General features: G+C 41.3%; 1 protein-coding gene across 3 annotated transcripts in view; it reads left to right on the top strand.

Moving 5' to 3' along the window:
• Positions 1–18,862, top strand: part of MFSD11 (major facilitator superfamily domain containing 11) — a 19,244-nt gene extending 382 nt beyond the window's left edge. For 2 of the 3 annotated variants that reach the window (XM_039859681.1, XM_039859682.1), the window contains exons 2-14: positions 334–504; positions 1,027–1,082; positions 2,666–2,773; positions 3,365–3,444; positions 3,568–3,664; positions 4,711–4,769; positions 5,281–5,425; positions 6,768–6,808; positions 13,919–13,984; positions 15,361–15,486; positions 16,728–16,902; positions 17,584–17,719; positions 18,235–18,862. In XM_039859681.1, the coding sequence (XP_039715615.1) occupies positions 409–504; positions 1,027–1,082; positions 2,666–2,773; positions 3,365–3,444; positions 3,568–3,664; positions 4,711–4,769; positions 5,281–5,425; positions 6,768–6,808; positions 13,919–13,984; positions 15,361–15,486; positions 16,728–16,902; positions 17,584–17,719; positions 18,235–18,399 (1,350 nt within the window). In that variant the 5' untranslated portion in view covers positions 334–408 and the 3' untranslated portion in view covers positions 18,400–18,862. Of the gene's footprint in view, positions 42–333; positions 505–1,026; positions 1,083–2,665; positions 2,774–3,364; positions 3,445–3,567; positions 3,665–4,710; positions 4,770–5,280; positions 5,426–6,767; positions 6,809–13,918; positions 13,985–15,360; positions 15,487–16,727; positions 16,903–17,583; positions 17,720–18,234 lie in introns of all 3 variants that reach the window. The other variant, XM_039859683.1, reaches the window with a different exon arrangement.
• Positions 18,863–18,901: the final 39 nt, after the last annotated feature.

The raw sequence follows: 18,901 nt of genomic DNA, 5'->3' as shown, positions 1-18,901 counted from the left end.
TTCCCAGCGGGCTGAGCGGCCGTCGCCACGGCTGCGGTCAGGTGACCGAGTCGCCTGACCTGCGTTGAGTCAGGGCCCGGCGGGCGGGGCCCTGTCGGCGGCTGCTGCTCGCCTTTGGTCCCCTAATCCCCTCGCGGGCCCCTCAACGTTCTTGGCGCGTCTCCGGGTGTTGGGCTCTTCCCTACTCGGATCGTATCCTAGGAATGTCCTGACCGTGCCCGTGGGGAGAGCTTCACCCTAAGCCCGGGATTCTGACACGAGAACTGCAAGTTGACAGCTTGGCTGCCCTGCTCCTGGATCTGCGTCCTCTCACCATCTCATCTCTTTCCCCAGGATTGTCAGTGGGTTCGCCCCGAGGAGAGCTGACCACCCTGGGCTGCGGCCGATCTCCGGCAGAGTTGAGCCAAAATGTCCCCGGAGTCTAAAAAGCTTTTCAACATCATTATTTTAGGAATTGCCTTTATGTTTATGTTCACCGCCTTTCAAACTTGTGGAAATGTGGCGGTGAGTTGGGGTCTGTTGTCCCTCCTTCGAAGTGCCTATCTTAATGCATCCCCCAAATGATAATAAACGTTAATTATACCTAACAGCGCGCTTAAATTGCGCCCTTTATTTTCCCACTTCGCTTCCTCGTTTTTTTATGATTAAGTTTGATTTCATGTATCAGACGTTTCTTCATATACGGGATTTGAAACTACTGCTTATTTCTGATTAGAATTAGGGTTTGTATGTTGACCTAGTTATTTTATTTTTTTTGTGTGTTAAGGTCTACATTATACTTGGAGAGTTAAAGAAATAAAACCTAAGGCATAGTTTTAGCAAGTCCCCCTTCCCTGCCTCCGACTTCCCTGTCATTGGTTTGTTTTCTCCTGTTTTGCAATCCTTTTTCTTTTCTTATAGTCGATTTTCAGTATTAAATATTGAGCGTCTTGAATTTTTACTTTATTCTTAGCACTTGGAGACTTTCCAGGGGGAGGGAGATTGCAAGACGTTTCGTTTCGTTGATTAGTTTTATCTTCCACACAGCAAACTGTCATCAGGAGCTTAAATAGCACAGATTTTCATGGCAGTGGATATACCAGGTATTGTACTGTATGTTTGGTTTTACTTTATATATTAAAGTAGTTGCTTAAATCCCATCAAAATCATCGGCAATAAAATACTGTGATTGAATTAACAGTGATTGCTTTTTTTCTTCTCTGTATCTAGACTGGGAGAACATAATAGTATAAAGGTGATGAGTTTAGGTTTCATGTAGAATTGACACTGGGTTTGAAATCCTGGCTTCACAACTCAATTGCTGCATTATCATAGGCCAGTCGCTCTATGAGCTCAGTTTCCTTGCTCAGATAAGGCATGTAATACACTTGGCACAGTACCTGGCATTTAAATAAGCACCCGAGTATTGTCATATTTTATCTTCCCAATCTTAAACAGAGGATGTTTTATATTATTCCCGAAACATTTGGTCTTCCTGTTTTTGTAATTTCATGATGATTCATATATTGTCACCAGGAGCTTTTAGATTTTTATTAAGGTGTTTAGTCCCAATTTTGCACAGTGGAGAAACTGAAGTGGAAAGACTTTCATAAGTCACTAGGACACTGACTGGAACTGGGAATGTGATATGTACGTGTGTCTAAGCACAAATAGGTTTCGGAATTTCTCTACAGTGAGATATTGGACTGTGGCCAATACCCGTCCCGGGTATCAGTCCTTTCCACCCCCACCGGCCAGAGTCTTTTGTGGTTCTTTGTTACCTGTCTATCCTAAGCCTGACCTTGTATATGACATCTGAGAGCGAAGGGATGTTAATGGCCCTTTTTCTAAATGATTAATAATACCGTAATTTTTTGTACTGCTTTCTCTTCCTGTGTGTTCTAAAGAGCAAATGGAAGAACATTTAGTATTTGACAGATTTATAAAAGCCGAAGAATAATTTACTTTGGATTTATAAGCAGTAAATGCATTCAGAACCTTCAAAATGGTTTTAGTCACACTTTGTCACAAGACATGTACTAGGTAGGGCTGGGTCTGTAGTAGCTTAATGTTTGTTCAATGAGACCACTAGGTTGAGTTAAATAAATTCTGGCTGAAACAAGTTATAACTCTGCGCTCGTTATTTATAGCAGCGAAATCGCAATGCAGTTGCCAGGAGTCGTAGGCTAAGTTTGTAGAGCAGCCTGGTTGACTAATCTGGAGTCACATTACGGAGTATGAAATCCTGGCTGCCCCATTCGCCAGCTAGCCAGCTGAACTTTTGGCAGGTTAGTTAGCCCCTCTGTGTTTCAGTTTTCTTTAGAGGATAATAATAATGCCTTCTCCACAGAGCTGTTAGGATTAAAGAAGGAAATATGTATAAAGTACTTGGCACGGCTCCTGTTATATGTTATACGTTAGCTGTTATTATAATTGACCAGTACCTAAAAAACCTTATTGTCCAAGGCGACTGATCGAAAGAAACATTTAATGAGACTTCAATATTTATACAAATAAAAACTTTAATGTGTCATTCAGTTTAAGGATATAACTCATAAATTCTGACTAAAGAATATGAACGCTTCTTGCAAAAAAAATCTGTAGACTCTAATTAGATTTGAAAAACGGAACTTTTGAGAGTGCTTTCACGAGTTTTGCTTTGTTTTTGTGTGTGTTATGTGTACAGCATGGCAATCATTTATGGAGTGTTCTCCGCTTCAAATTTGATCACGCCCTCCGTGGTTGCTATCGTAGGACCTCAGCTCTCTATGTTTGCCAGTGGCTTGTTTTACAGGTGAGGAGTGTAGTTTTATTTCACGCATTTACTTAGAACACCATCGGTATCTTTCAAGCACCTAGTAACCTAACGGGCACTTGTCCACTCGTATTGAGTAGAATATGGGCAATATTTTGGGGATTTGGCTGCCAACTTGATGCTCAGGGTTACCACATAGTTTTAGTGTGATGGGCTGTGTGTGTCTTTGTTTTTGTTTTACTATTGATACAAATAGTACTCCAGAATGTTTTTCCGTGAGAGTTGAAAGGAACGTCCCCTGAAATAATCTTATTTTATATCAAATCGACTAACAGCAATTCAAATGAAATAACTGAACTTTTCCTCTGGGCTGTGGAACCACAGTCCCGTCATGTGCTGAGCTGTTGGCAAAGGCCAGTTGCAAACCCTCATTCAGTGTCGTTGATTTTACAAATTTGAAATAATAAATTGAGAAATGAGTAGGTCACATTTGTTCGTTTTCAACACGAGAGAAGTCCTTTACAGGTTGACTTTTAAAAGAGAGTCCTCAGAATTGATTCCTAGAAGGCATAACTGGCATTCTGTTTCAGGTATCGTTTGACTATAATACGTTGACCTGTTATATTTTAGCATGTACATTGCCGTTTTTATCCAGCCTTTCCCATGGTCCTTCTACACAGCCTCTGTTTTCATTGGAATTGCAGCTGCTGGTAAGCATGTTCATGTTCATTTTCTTCATTTCCCCGGGGCTCATCTAAGAGGATCGTGGATGTGTTCGGTATGCGAAGCCGAGCTATTCCACTCTCCTGCTCACCTTTGGGTTTGAATTTTAGTGCTTTGGACAGCACAAGGAAACTGCTTGACGGTGAATTCAGATGAGCACACTATTGGGAGAAACAGTGGAATCTTCTGGGCACTTTTACAATCCAGGTAATAATCTTTTTGGAGCTCAATCTTTAATTTTTTTTTTTTTTTAGAGAACTCAGATCTTCCATGTTACGTGACTTAAGTTCCTAGATGCATATGCTATAGATTTAACATTTCATAGAATTACTTAAAATGCATGTATCGGCCTCAAATGCATTAGAACTTATGATTAGTAAGTAGAAAATAGGATTAACTACAGCGTATTTAGCATCGATTATACTTCAGGGACCACTGGGTTCATTACTTAATTTCAGTAATTTTCACAAATTTATAAGATGAGGAAACCTGCAGTTGAGAAAGCAGAGGCTTAAAAGTTAAGTAACTGATTCGATTTAAACCATCATCATCTGGATCCCAGAGGCCACATCCTTCTGACCTGCCTACACTACCTGATAGCTATGTATTTATATATAACAGTGAGATTAACTCTGTCAACGGTGAACTATATAGCGTGTTATATATTTTCTAAGTAAAAAACAACATCATCCTGTCATGAAATTTGTCCCGAGGATCTACCCTCATGGATCCTGCCTAAACCTTTGGCATTGATAAGGCTTAACAAGTGCAAATGTTTAGTTTTAAGGAGTTGCACATTAAGAAACTGGACCGTGGGTAAACGATTCTTCTCTGGGAAAGTGTGCAAAATAAAGTATCTGATTAGCTGCAGATAACTAAATCAAGGACTTTTTTTTTTTTTAGATTCTTGAAAATATAGGATTTTAGAATTAACATAAGCTTGTTTCTCAGGAGTCGTTTCCAGAGTTCTAATAATAAATCACATGCTTCAGAGTGAGTCAAGACTTCTTTGAAGGGCGGTTCTGAATCAGGTTACTGTCACGTGAAGGGAGACTGAACTCCATCTGGGTCAGTTAAGGTTTTAGAAAGAGTCAGGGTGCAGTTGTTGCTTTGAAATGATTTAGGGTGGGTTAGTACTTTCGAAATTATATGTACCTCCATCTTCCTCTCTTTTTAACAAGTAATGGAAAAATTGTTTAAAAACTAAATACGAAAATAATTTCCCAACAGTCTTTTCCCCCTTCTCCCCCCAGCTTGTTCTTTGGAAATCTCTACATATATTTTGCTTGGCAAGGGAAAACTCAAATATCAGGTTTGTTTTATTTATTTTGCTTTATTCAGATACGTGCAAAGCATAACAGCAGTTCTACAAAAATACCCATTATTGCTTTGTTGAGATGGTTCTGATGAACATTGGCGTTTAACGTTCTCAGATTTTAGTAACTCTTCCCCCTGGATCATATTATTAAGTTAGGATTAGAGTTATTGACTGAGCTTCAAGTGGCATCTCGATGTGGGAGAAGGTGCTGCTGTGAATGAGGATACGCGTGCGTTGCCAGGCTTTTGAACTCAATTGTTTTGTTTGTATGCTGCTTTGATTAAAAGAATATGATTAAGTTCTCGTGTTTTTCTCTTGGCTCATTAGTATTTCTTTAACCGAAAGACAGGTGGAGAAACCCTGTTTATCTCCTGTCCTAGGTTTTTACTGATACGATCAAGTAAAAATTTAATGAAGCGTTTTGACGGTTATAAACAAACTGTGAACATCGTGCTAACTCTGCAGTTGTTTGTACGGTCAGTGTTGTCTTCTTCCCTCTTCCCAGAGAGTGACCGAAGAACAGTGTTTATTGCCCTGACAGTGATTAGCCTCGTGGGGACAGTTCTTTTCTTTCTCATTCGGAAACCAGATCCTGAAAACGTCCTGGGAGAAGATGAGTCTTCTGATGATCAGGACCTAGATGTCAGCGAGTAAGACGTGGGAAACGGGTCCTTTTTATTCAAAAGTATATTTAGAGTAGATGCAGTCTAGAGATTACCAATCTTGTTATAGCCCTAACTGCTGCCCGACTTGGGGCAGACAGGAGGGTGTAAAGTTTTAATGTAATTAAGGGGCGGAGGAGGAAGAGGTAGACAGAGGCGGGGCAGGTGGGGGCGGGGCATACCTGCAGGACCTGGGGGCGGGGCTTATTTTAGAATTCTTGTACTGGAATGGCTTCCTATGATATCTCACGGAGCTGAGTGGGGAGCGATGCGCATGTGAGTGCTAGCTGAATCCATTGTATTTTAACAGTCTGTAGAGGATGAATCAGTTCCTCCTTGTTTGGGGCCTGAAGTATAAAAATATTAGGATCCTGCATCTGATCCTATCCAAGTACAAGACGAGGCTGCTGTCAGTGAAGTGGAGTCTATATAGTACTTGTTCCCAGGGAGGGCATGAGTTTTTATGGTGAGGAAAAAAATTTTCCTCTTGTTAGGACATACTTCCATTTTTGTGTCAGTAATTTATTTATGGAAGTCAAGTAGATCTCTGGTAGATCTCTAGGTTTGTTTGTTTGCTTGTTTGTTTCTTTTGGTAAACAACATCATTTAAACATATAGGAGAAGTAGATATTACCCGCTTGGCTGGTAGTCTAAGAAACGTAATTTTTTAAAAACTTCCTTACTATAATCATAATAAGCGACTACGCTTAAATTACATTATCTCCTTTAATTCTCACGAGTAAGCGGTAGTGTCCCTATTTTGCAAATGAGGAAATGAAACTTAGAGACATAAAATAATTCGTCTAAAACCATGCAATTAATAAGTGACAAAGCAGGCCTCAGACTCCAAAGCCCACATTTTAAACCAATAGACTGTACGGCACCCAACCCTGGACCTCGGGCGGTGGTATCGCTCACGAAGCGTTTTAACACTGAAGAATTTACTCTTTACGTAATGGGAGTGGTGGGAAATCGAGTCGTCACAAATAGTTTCGTAAGAGTGAAAATAGCAGGGTAGAGATTTCTGTGCCTCCTGAGCAACCATATCTGAAAAGGGCACGCCTGAAGGTGTGCGATAGATTTTGTATGAAAGAATCGTGCCCCCTTGTTAACAGTCACCCATACGGCACTTTAACCACAGCCCCTGAAGCCAGGACATGGGTCCTGATGGGACATCTGGGAGCAAGAGTCATTCGAAGGGCACCAGAAATATTTGCCAGGCCACGTGGGAGGCAGCGCTTTCACAAACGCCAATGAAACTGTGGTAGTATTTTTGTTCTCTTTGTAGTTTTCAGGGGAAAAACCTTTTTTTTTCTCTTTATTTTATCAGGCCTGCCCAGAACAACATGACAAAGGCAGTAGATGCGTTTAGTAAGTATTTCCTGTGTCCGACGTGCAGGGACGGCTTGAGCGTTTGCCCTTCCGCCTTCCCCTGGTGGCTGTGGAGTGACGATACCCCAGTATTTTCCTTTGTCCGGGTCTGCTGCTCTGAGATACACGAGTCCTCTCAGTCACACCTCTGTGACACGGGGATGTGAGGGTGGGTGACACAGCGCTGCTGGGTGGCCGTGCGGGGGAGGCGTGAGGAGGCTGCAGGGAACGCGAGAAGGTGACGACACACAGACTGTTTCTTCATCATCGCTCATAGGTCCCCAGAACAGAGCGGGAATTTGGAGGGACAGTTGTGCTCATCTGTCGACGGTTCTTCCTGGCTAAGCCTCTTGATGTGTTTTACTTTATTTTATTCTCACGACAATTCTTTGAGTATCACGTAACATGTATGATATGACCTGTAGATGGAAGCTATCATTATCTCCATTTTATCGAAAAAGCTGAGGTATAGAGAAATTGTTTACCCAGGGCCAAACAGCCAGCACTGACTGAGCTGGGATTCCATCCCAAATTGTTGACAGAGCCAGCGAGTCCCATAATAACCATCTTGGGGTTCCTTCAGAAACAGGCGACCGTGGCTTCGATTCTAAGGGGGCCTGACACGGGTCAGTTCTTTGCTTCTGCCTACAGCTCTCAGCCTCTTTGTCTCTCTAGGAGGGAGAGTCTGACTGAAGTAGTTACTGTCTCATAGGGAGCAGCCTGTTGGGGCCACATCCTCTCAGAGAAGCCCCTGTAGGCCCCTGGGCCATGTGGTTACGTACTTCCAGCTAGCCCGTAGGCTATTTTGGACGAGGGTACGAATTCTTGATCTCATCAGCTGTGGCCTAAGTCAGATGACACAAAGCACACCAACTTTTAGTCAGGAATTCCTGTGGCCTCTTTTTTTTTTTTCCCCATTTTTTTAGTTTTTAGTTTTCTATTATAGTTGATATTCAATATGACATTATTTTCAGGTATACAGCATGATGTTTAGACATTTATGTAATTTACAAGGTGACCCCCTGATAAAGCTAGTCCTGACCTGGCACCATACCTAGTTATTACAGTATTGTTAACTCTTGTGGACTATGACTATTTTATAACTGTCAATTCTACTTCTTTTTTGTCATCCATCTTTATTGAAATAGAATAGATAATTAGTTGCATGTATTTACATTTTACAATTCGATGAGGTTTTTTTTCAGTCCTAGTTGGCATATAATAATATACCAGTTTCAGTTGTATAGTGTAGTGATCAGAGATCCACATAACTCGCAAAGTGATCACCCCACTAAATCTAGTACCCCTCTTCCCCCTCACATATTTATTAGAACATTATTAACCATCTTTCCCATGCTACACCCTACACCTCCATGTCTGTTCTTCAACTATCCATTTGTACCTCTTAATCCCTTTGCCTTTTTTTGGTCCCCCAACTCCCCTCCCATCTAGCATCCCTCTAAATATTCTCTGTATCTGTGAGTTTATTTCTGCTTTTGTTGTTGTTGTTGATTTTGTTCTTTAGATTCCGCACGTACGTGAAATCTCGCGACATTTGTCTTTCTCTATCCGACCCATTTCATTCTGCGCAAGACCCTCTAGGTCCATCAAGGCAAATCTTTTTCCATCCCTTTCCTTTCGGTCTGTGTGTGTCTTTTAATCTGAAGTGAGTCTCTCGTAGGCAGCATACGTAGGGGTCTTGTTTTCTTACCCATTCAGCCACTCTGTCTTTCGGTTGGAACACTTAATTCTTTTCTATTTGAGGTACTTGTTGATAAGAGTGTAGTTATGATCCTTCTTTATTCCTGTTTTTGATATATGTTTTTTCTTCTTAAAGAAGTTCCTCCAACATTTCCTGTAATACTGGCTTGGTGTTGATAAATCCCTTTAGCTTATTTTTGTCTGGGAAGCTCTTTATCTGTCCTTCGACTCTAAATGTTAGCTTTGCTGGATAAAGTGTTCTTGGTTGTTCCTGTGGCCTTTTTTTTTTTAGGAAGGGCCTGTGGGCGTGGTAGTCTGAGGTTCACATACGTGGTGTATCACTGTTAAGGCTGTTTGTCAGGTTTTTATTATGCGCACTTCTTACATCTCAGGAATACATTCATAATTATAAATTGGGCTACACCTTACCATTTAAAAGGATGTAGCCTGAATGTCCCCCAGCAAGATGGCAGGTCACCGCAGTCAAAGTCTAGCTTTCCACTTTGCAGATCTAGAAACCTGTTTGTCAGAAGTCCCCAGAAGGGCAGGACTCAAGCTAAACAAACTCGCAGAAATCACAGTGTGTGTCTTTTAATCTGAAGTAGCCATTTATGACGGCATTTAACATTTTTTAGCCCTTTCGTGGACATTGCCTTCGTCTTATTGAGGGCCTGGAAAGCCACATTGGTTTATTTGGTGAACATGGAGTCAGGAGAAGGGAGGCTAAGGACCTTCAGGCTGATGGGGTGGTTCGCCCGGCCTTGGGGAGGCTTCATGCAGCCTCCCTGCTCCATTACTGGACCCCACGTTCTGGCCGTCTATCGCTATTAACCAGATTGAGGACGCCCTTCCGAGGCAGTTCTACAGACTTCGCCTTAAGTTCTCTGTAAAGTGAGAAAAGAGGCACTAAGACGATCAGGGCCACGTGCCTTTCATTGCAGAGCTGGGTAGTTGCTCGGTAGGGTTCGGGAGCAGTAGGTGTTGGACTGTCAGGTGTAGATGGGGAGAGAGAAGGCAGCAGCCAGGAAAGGTAAGGCACGTGAGGTGCTGTAGGGAAGCAGGTGCCGGTGATGGTTCCTGGGCACCTGGGGAGCGATGTGCGGTTGTGGGGTGGCCGGAAGCCACAGGCACAGAGGGACAGGAAGAAGAATGTCCAGACTTCACGTAATTCGTCTGTGAGCCAGTGTTTCGCTTATTATTTATTCATGACAGTCCTTCAGTTGATGCTCTGACGGGTGTTATACAGAAAAGGTTCCGGCTTATATAAAAAGCACTGAGTTCCTCAACTGATTGTATGTGTTTAATGCAATTCTAGGAAATTTCAGTGAATTTTTAAAAAATTTATTTTTTGGTCTTGATGAAATGGTCCTATAATTCATCTGAATGAATAAATGTCTGAAAAAAAAAGAATAAATGTCTGAGAATAGATAAGATAATTTTTAAAGAGCAGAAGAAGGACTTTCCCTAATAAGTATTAAAACCTAATATGAATTTATTTGAAAACAGAATAGAAAGGGCAGGAGACCTAAGTCTAAGTCAGGTCCACGTCCATATGGGAATATGTAATAAAATAAAAAATTCTTAAATAAGCAAGGTTAGATGGCTGACTACATAGAAAAATATGTAGATTCATACTTCCTGTCTTATCCTAAAATTCCAGGTGGATTAAATGTAAAAATGAAACCAGAAAGGTAATCAAAGAAATTAATTGGGTAGAGAAAAGTCTGTCAAACAATAAGGAAAAAGACAGTTCTTTGGTTACCTAAAATATAAAATTTCAGTCTCTCAGAACAACCCACTAAAGTTAAAATGGCAAGGAAATATTTGCAGTATGTGATAAAGAGCTGTTATAAACCAATATGAAAAGCACAAACGCTTCTGTAGAAAGTAGACATTTTAGAAACATTATAAACATTCTTACACTATAATAATTATAAAATTATTATAAAATAATTATAAAAATTATAATTATAAAATTATTACAAAATAATTATAAAAATTATAATTATAAAATAATTATAAAATAATTATAAAAATTAATAATTATAAAAATAATTATAGTTTAAGTGTAAGAAATGCAAATTAAATATTTCTATCAAATTTCCAGAGATAAAAATGATTCTCAGTATTGTGGAAGGTAAGTATTTACACGCATAGGGCCACACTGCTGATAAGAACATAGCACTGTATTACCTTCTGCAGAATGGATATCAGTATCGAAAGCCTTAAAACGTTTATACCTTTGCCCCGGCAATTCCACTGATAGGATTATCTTCAGGAAGTAATTAAGAATCTTTGTCAAGATTTGACTACTAAGATGTATGTATTTGTGAGAAACTGGAAGTAATTTAAATGTTCAACTGCAAGGCATTCGTGCATCTATACAATAGATGATCTAGCCATTAAAACAATCACTATTAATGTTAGAAAATAATTGCTCTGTTACGTGAAAACAAATTATGAAATAGCGTACACATAGTGGAATCTGTTTTTCTTTTTAAAAAGAAAAACAGATTCCACTATGCAGTTCACCCCGTTACCGGGTACAATTCAGTGGTTTTTATTATATTCGCAGAGTCATGCAGTCGTCACCACAACCAACTTCAGAGCCTATTCATCTCCCCACAAAGAATCCCGGTGTCCGTCAGCAGTCACTTCCCACTCTCCCCTCAACCCCCGTCCCTAGCTCTAGGCATTCACTGATCTATTTTACATCTCTAGATTTGCCCGTCCTGGACATTGCACGTAAATGCAATCCGACAACACGTGATCTTTTACAACAGGTTTCTTGTACTTAGCATAATGGTCTCAGAGTTCGTGCGGTAGCATGTTGTCAGGTTCCTGGGGTTTCTAGTTTTTAGGTCTCATGAGTAATGCTGCTGTGAATATTCGTTTACAGGTTTTTATAGGGACACGTTTTCAGATCTCTTGGATATACGTCGAGGAGTAGTGGGATTGCTGGGTCACGTGGCTCTCTGTGTTTCGCCTTTTGGGGAATGACCAGATTGTTTCCGAAGGGGCCGTTCTGTGTTACGGTCCCACCAGCAGTGTACGCGGGGTCCAGTTGCTTCACGTTCTTGAGTTACTATCTGCTTGTTTGGTTATAGCCATCCTAGTAGGTGTGAAGTGATATCTTTGGTTCTGATTTGCCTTTCCCTAATGGTAACGGTGTTGAGCATATTTTCATATGCTTATAAACCATTTGCATCTCTCTCTTTAGAGAAACGTTTACTCAAATCTTTGCCCATTTTTTGCTTGGGTTGTTTGTCTTTTTATTATTGAATCGTATTTGTCTTTTTGTTATTGAATTGTTATTGAATTGTAAGAGTTCTTTATATATTCGTAATAAAAGTCACATATATATGATTTGCAAATATTTCCTCCCCTTGTTTAGGTTGACTTTTCATTTTCTTGATGGTAACTTTTGAAGCACAAAAGTTTTTAATTTTTGATGAAGTTTAATTTTTTTGTTGTTGCTTGTGCTTTCGGTGTCCTAAGAAGGCTGTGCCCAGGTCACGAAGATTTACTGCTATATTTTCTTCTAGGAAAGGGTTCCCCAACCCCCGGGCCACGGACCGGTACTGGTCCATTAGGAACCAGGCTGCACGGCAGGAGGTGAGCAGTGGGCAAGCTAGCAAAGCTTCGTCTGTGTTCGCAGCCGCTCCCCAGCGCTAGTATCACCGCCTCAGCTCTGCCTCAGATCACCAGACATTAGATTCTCTTAGGAGCACCGGTGAACACCGGTGGAGACCGCTGTTCTAGGATTTTATAGTTTTAGCTCTTACATTTAGATCTACAGTTCATTTGGAGTTATTTTTATCTGCACTATGAGGTAGGAGTCCAACTTCATTCTTTTACATGTGGACATCCAGTTGTCCCAGCTCCATTAGTTGAAAAGACTATTTTTACCCCCATTGAATTGTGTTAGCATTCTTGCTGAAAACCAACTGACTGTAAGTGTAAGAATTTATTTCTAGATATATGTTTATCCTTAGTGCAGTACCTTGCCGTGTTGATATTGTAAGTTTTGAAATTAGAAGGTGTGGGTCCTTCAACTTTGTTCTTTTTTCAAGATTGTTTTGGCTATTGTGGGTCGCTTGATTTTCCGTATGAATTTTAGGATCAATTTGTCGATTTCTGCAAACATCCTGGGGTGTGTGTGTGTGTGTGTTTTAAATAGACTTCATTTTTTGAAGCAGTTTTAGGTTCATAGCAAAATTGAGAGGAAGGTACAGAGGTTTCTCTTTTACCCCCTGCCTCACAGACGCGCAGCCTTCCCCATTATCAAAGACCCGCCACCCCCCCAGAGCAGTATGTTTGTTACACTGATGGCCACATCATTATCACCTGGAGTCTGTAGTATACACTCTTGTGTTGTACATCTTATGGGTTTGGACAAATGTGTCATGACATGGATCCGCCATTATAGTATGAGGTTATGTTTTAAAATTTCTTTCTGTTAGCTAAATCTTCTGATTATTCAAAAATAAACATGCTTTGCAAATGTAACTTTTTAATTAAAATATTGTTTTAAACTTTGTATGATTATGTATTTTTTTCCTTGAAGTTCGTGAAAATGATTGCTAGAAATATCTTATTGTCTTTAGCCTGACGGTATTTCAGTGAAAATAGAGAAAAAAGTATCCTCTTTTGCACATGGAGAAATTTAGAACAGAGGTTTTGTGACTTATATCGGTTTCATAGCCAGCAGTTGAATAAGAACTAAAATCAGGATTCAGTCACTGTTAGTTTAGGATACTAGAGTAGTGACCTTAAATTATGCAATGTCAGCACGTTCAGAAAGACAGTTAAAATATGCAGTTTTTAGAAATACATTTTCCATCGCAGATTTCAACTGAATTGAGCAACATAAAAAAAACTCTTAAAGTGATGGTAAACAAACATGCAGGAGTAAAGTTTCAGTCCTCAACTCCAGAGTGAGACTCTCAGGAGGTGACATGCCCGCTGCTCTGTGTGCGGAAGGGTCCCGGTGATTCTGAGTCCAGTCTTAAAGCAGCTCGGTGATAATTCCTGAGGGAAGTTCGCATTTTGCCAACTGTCGACTCCCTTAATAGCCTAACCTTTAATCAAGTCTTGAAATGTTCTGCTGTTTTGTCTGATTCTATTTCTTTTTTCCATTTCATGTTTGTAAAATTGGAGCTAGAGAATGTGTTGGAGAAAACATGACTCTTGAATGTATTTAAGCAGTAGAAATAAACATTTTATTTATAGAGCAGATTTAGTTCATACTTTAAGCATTTTAATCTGAATCATTACCCTCTGTCCCAGTGTATTTATTTACTGGCATTATTGACAAAGGGCTATTTTGGCTGGATAGATGTTTTAGAATTTTTGTTGGATTAATTAAAATCTAGTAAAGCACTCCTAATTTTTTTTTTCTTTTTACAGAAAAGTCTCTTAAGTTATGTGTCACCAAAGAGATGCTCCTTCTTAGTATTACAACTGCTTATACAGGTAATGTGGTTATTTAAGTACCGGTTCGGTTTTTTGTAGATGCATGACAATAGGGGCCCCAAAACTGCACCCCTTGGTTATTTCTCACAGTTCCGTGTACTGACTGGGCTCAGCTGAATGGTGTTTCTGATGGTCTCAGTGGGGGACTATTGTGGGTGCTGAGGGCCACTGGGGCTGGAATTTCCAAAATCATTTCCTCAGCACTTGTGCTGGGGTCAGATGCCAGGCTGGGTCTCTATCTCCCCAGGTCATCTCGGGCCAGCTGCTCGACCCCCTCCCACGTGATTTCTCCTCCCGACCCAGCAGGACAGCCGGACGTCTTAGTGGCTGTGGGCTCGGGAGAAGGGCAAAAGGAGAAACAACCAGATCTTAAACCTTAGCCTGGTACTGGCTCAGCGTGACTTCCACTGCATTTTGTGGTGACAGCAAATCTAGGGGCCAGCCCAAACTCAGTGTGGGAGGGTTCTGCATGGGGGCTTATGATTTTAGGGCAAAATGGAGCACTGTGGAAAATAAGCATGGGTAAATCTTTGTAATTTTTGTACGAGCTAAGATAATTTCTGGAAAAAGCAATGAGCTCTGTGGCTTGCCGCTGGTCACGTGATCGGTGGGTTGATGTTGGAGCACCTTAGGTCTGGAGAATGAGGAGGAAATCCGTTACCTTTTAAAGGTGCTGTAATGTGCCACACATTGCTTTTGTCTTCGTAGGCCTCATAGGCATAAACTCCTTTTTAGGAGAAATAGAATCAATATTAAACATCTTTTTTTTTTAATTTTCATAATTTTTTTGAGCCAAACTGACAACATATGCCGGGGAGCAAGATTTCAAATGCTCCTATTAAACATTTTTAAAATTCGGTTAAGGTTTCTGACGTTAAGGAATCAGGTCTTATACTGATTTGCCCTGATTTTTACCCTAAGTTTTTGAATTTCTTTTCTTGGGAAAAAAGGTTTAATTAAAATGTTATCGTGCCTTTAAGCAAAAGTGGATAGTATGTACGTACTGGTTTTCCAAACATACGTTCCTAGTCCCTTTGAAAGCTATTAACAGTAATGAACACTTTCTTATTCATCATTACAGATTTATGTTAATTATTATGTCTATCCTGTCTACACACAGAGTGACCATTTTTAATATAAGGATGTCTTTGCTTATTTAAGTTGTATATTTTATCTGAAATATGCGATAACTGCCATCTTGTGGCTAATTTCATTTCATCAGCTATGTAGTGTAAACTTATGCTGTGCTTGGGAGTAACATTTCAGCCCGAGTGAATTTTGTTTTATATGTATATAGCTCAAATAATATTAGACATGAAGAAAAACTAGGGAAGGGAGAATACGAATGCGTAATTCAGTCTCATTTTTTTCTACAGGTCTGGAATTGACCTTCTTCTCTGGAGTATATGGGACCTGTATTGGCGCCGTAAATAAATTTGGAACAGAGGAGAAGAGCCTCATTGGACTCTCTGGCATTTTTATCGGCATTGGAGAAATTTTAGGTCGGTTTGAAAAAATGTTTGTGCATTAGGTTCGTTTGTTATAGTTATAATAGAAGTTTTAAGTGGAACCACACAGTATGTGGTCTCTTGTGTCTGGCCTCTTTCACTTAGCCGATTTTGTTTCATTGTATGGATAGACCACACGTTATCCATTCACCGTTTGACGGACATTTGGGTTTTTGGGTTATGAATAGCGCCGCTGTGAACACCTGTACAGTTTTTATGTGCCTGTCAGTTTTCCTTTCTCTTGGGTAGCTAGATGCCAAGGACTCGAATTGCTGGGTCACGTGATAATTCTGTGTTTGACTGGTTTTTGTCCTCATGGTGGGTCCTGTTTTCCTGCTGCTTTGCATGCCTGGTAATACTGCGGATACCAGCCGTCGTGACCTTCACCTTGTCGGGTGCTGGATGGTTTTGTCGTACTACACACATTCCTGAGCTTTGTTCTTGGACATAGTTCGTTTATTGGAAACTGAATCTTTCAGGTCGTCCTTCAAAAATTTGTTGGGCAGGACGGGAGCCGTGCTCAAACGGGCTGATTATCCTCCCTCCTCAGGGAAGACCCTGCTGGGTGCACCCAGTGCCGTTAACTGTCAGCTTTCCAGTCTTGCTGGTGGTTCAGGCGCTATTGCCAGCCCAGGGCCAGGCACCAATGCGGCTAATGGCTCGTTCCCGGGCCTCTGCTAGTTGATTCACACTACGTGCTGATCGGCACTCGGCCAGGACGCGGGGGCAGCCTCTGCAGGTCTCCGGAATTGTCCCCCTGTGCAGCTCTCCTTTCTGGGAACTCCAGCTGCCGGGTCTCCCCAGACTCCCAGCTCTGTCTCCTCAGCTCAGGAAGGCATCGGGGCTCCGCTTGCCTTCCGGTCCTTCGCTGCAGCCTCTCCTCAGATGTCACAGGGACAGCTGCAGGGCTCACCTCCTTTGTTTCCTGCCTCTCAGAGATCACTGCCCGCTGTTGCCTGATAAGCCCGTGTCCTCAAAGCCATCGCTTCATATTTTTTTGTCCTTTTTTTAAGGCGGGGTCAATCCAGTCCCTGTTGCTCCATCTTCCCGAGAAGTCTGTTCTGACTTTTAAAATTTTTCTGTTTCAATAGTTCTTTCTTATTTTGTATATTTGTGTGTTTTTTGATTAAATTAGCTATTGTTTTGTCCTTTTGATTTGTTTTTCAGAGAATCATGATTTTGATTTATTAACTCAATTTTGGGTTTTTCTGTTCTCCACTTGATTGATTTTACAGGTGGAAGCCTCTTTGGCCTGCTGAGCAAGAATAATCGTTTTGGTAGAAATCCGGTTGTGCTTTTGGGCATCCTGGTGCATTTTATAGCTTTTTATTTAATATTTCTCAACATGCCTGGGGACGCCCCTATCGCTCCCATTGAGGGAACCGATAGCAGAGCTTACATCAAACCCAGGTACAGTGACTGTCATTTTTCTAGTAATTTAAGGAAGGGCGAGAGATAGGATGGCTGGATATTCAAAATGGAGTAGTTCATTTTTTTGTCTGAAAGTCTGCTCTCTGTATAAGGCCATCTGCCAAGTGTGAATGGAGCCAGAATGAGTTTAAACAGGCAGCCGTAGAGAATCTCGTTATTTTTGTAATTGTTGGTTTTAACCTTTCTCCCTACTAAATCTTTTTCTTGATCTATGAAGGAGCACAGAAATATCTGACTGGAGTTTTGTATCTCTGCTTTCGTGAGCAATGAAATCTCTAGGATTTAGAGCCTCAAGATAAAACAGCAAGGAGCAAGGGACAATGTGCCAGCTGGGCAGGCCGGCCAGTCCTTTCACGGCCATTACTATAAGTTTGGAGGATTTTGTTTCATTGCACCCAACTCTCAAATTCATTATCGATGCAGATATTTCTGTCTGGGTCCGCAATCTGAGGGCCGCTCTGATAGTTAATAGCCCAGCGTTGGCGAGACGGAGGGTGAGCAGCTCGTCAAGCAGAGTCTTCCAGTCAGTTCCAGTATTTATTCTTGTTCCGTAGAGTTGAAAACTTGAAAGTAAAATGCTTTTGTGGGTGTGTTGCTTTTACATTTTAAATGGGCTCTAGCAAATATTGTTAACACTCATTCTAAATTTATTTTATTCAGCAAAGAAGTTGCCATCTTCTGCAGTTTCCTGCTGGGTCTTGGAGACAGCTGCTTCAATACGCAGCTGCTCAGCATTCTGGGGCTTCTGTATTCTGAGGACAGCGCGCCCGCTTTCGCAGTCTTTAAGTTCGTCCAGGTAGCGTGGTCTTCACATTGTGGGTCCCTTTCTTTCTTAGTGCTTTAATTTTGTTTTCTTAATGTTCCTTAAATGAAAGGCAGGGGCCTCCTTTCAAAGGATTTGTGAGTAGAATTTGGAAGCGGTGAGCAGTGCGACCCCAGGCCCCCCCACCCTGTGTTAGAGATTTTCCCTTCTGGTGTCCTCGGCTCAGGTTAGGGACGTCCTTAGGTGCCTGAGTTGAGTTCATTTGTAGTGCAGACAGTTCTCACTGTGCATGCACATTGTTTTATGCCCAGTCTCCCACAATATGCTATTTTAAATAAGAGGTTGTGGCTTACTTGATTGTCACTAGCTCTCGACGGGATTTTATGGTACGCGTTTGTCGTGCACGTGTGAGTGTGAGCTAGTGACACATGAGTGCCGTCTGGATGCAGAAAGAGCCGAGGGCACAGCCAGTCACAGCGCGCGGCGGGGCTAACTGGGGAGCCTGGGCCACCTGTGTGCATGTCGTGATTTGTTTTCTTTGTCCCCAGTCCATTTGTGCGGCCGTGGCGTTTTTCTACAGTAACTACCTTCTCCTCCACTGGCAACTCCTGGTCATGGTGATATTTGGGTTTTTTGGAACGGTTTCGTTCTTCGCCGTGGAGTGGGAAGCTGCCGCCATCGTCGCCCGGGGCTCTGACTACCGAAGTATTTGATCCTGGAAGCCGGTGCCTCTTCAGACAGCAGCTGAGTGACAGGGCTTGGTCGGAGAAGCCACCTTTCATTTTCACAATATATTGGATGATATTTAGTATGGAAAAAATCAAAGAATTAAGAGTGCCGAGTCTGCTGGAGCTGGTGCTCACGTTTACAGATACTAGCTATTTAAAACAAGTGGAATAAGGAAATGTGTTGTCGGTCGTAACTGTTCAAAGATATTTTTCAAATCATCTCTCTAGAGTTCCTTATAATCATGTTATGGAATGTAAATGTCCTCTCCCTCCTGTTTCTTTGAAAGATCTTACCTCCATTCAAAATACTAGGCCATGTGTCACATGAGGCTTCTTGCTGGGTATTGAGTACGTGTTACTATGTAATAATAGGGAGCATATGGCACTCCACATTATGTGTCTGGAAATGACATTTAAATAAATCATGAAATGCTGAAACGGAATCTTATCTTTTAAAAGATTTGCACTTTATTTTTCTTTAAATGTA

This window comes from Pteropus medius, unplaced genomic scaffold, assembly GCF_902729225.1.
Source record: "Pteropus medius unplaced genomic scaffold, Ma_sr-lr_union100, whole genome shotgun sequence".
Classification (NCBI taxonomy): domain Eukaryota; kingdom Metazoa; phylum Chordata; class Mammalia; order Chiroptera; family Pteropodidae; genus Pteropus; species Pteropus medius.
The sequence above is the reverse complement of the archived record's forward strand: the minus strand, read 5'-3'. Positions and strand labels throughout refer to the sequence as shown.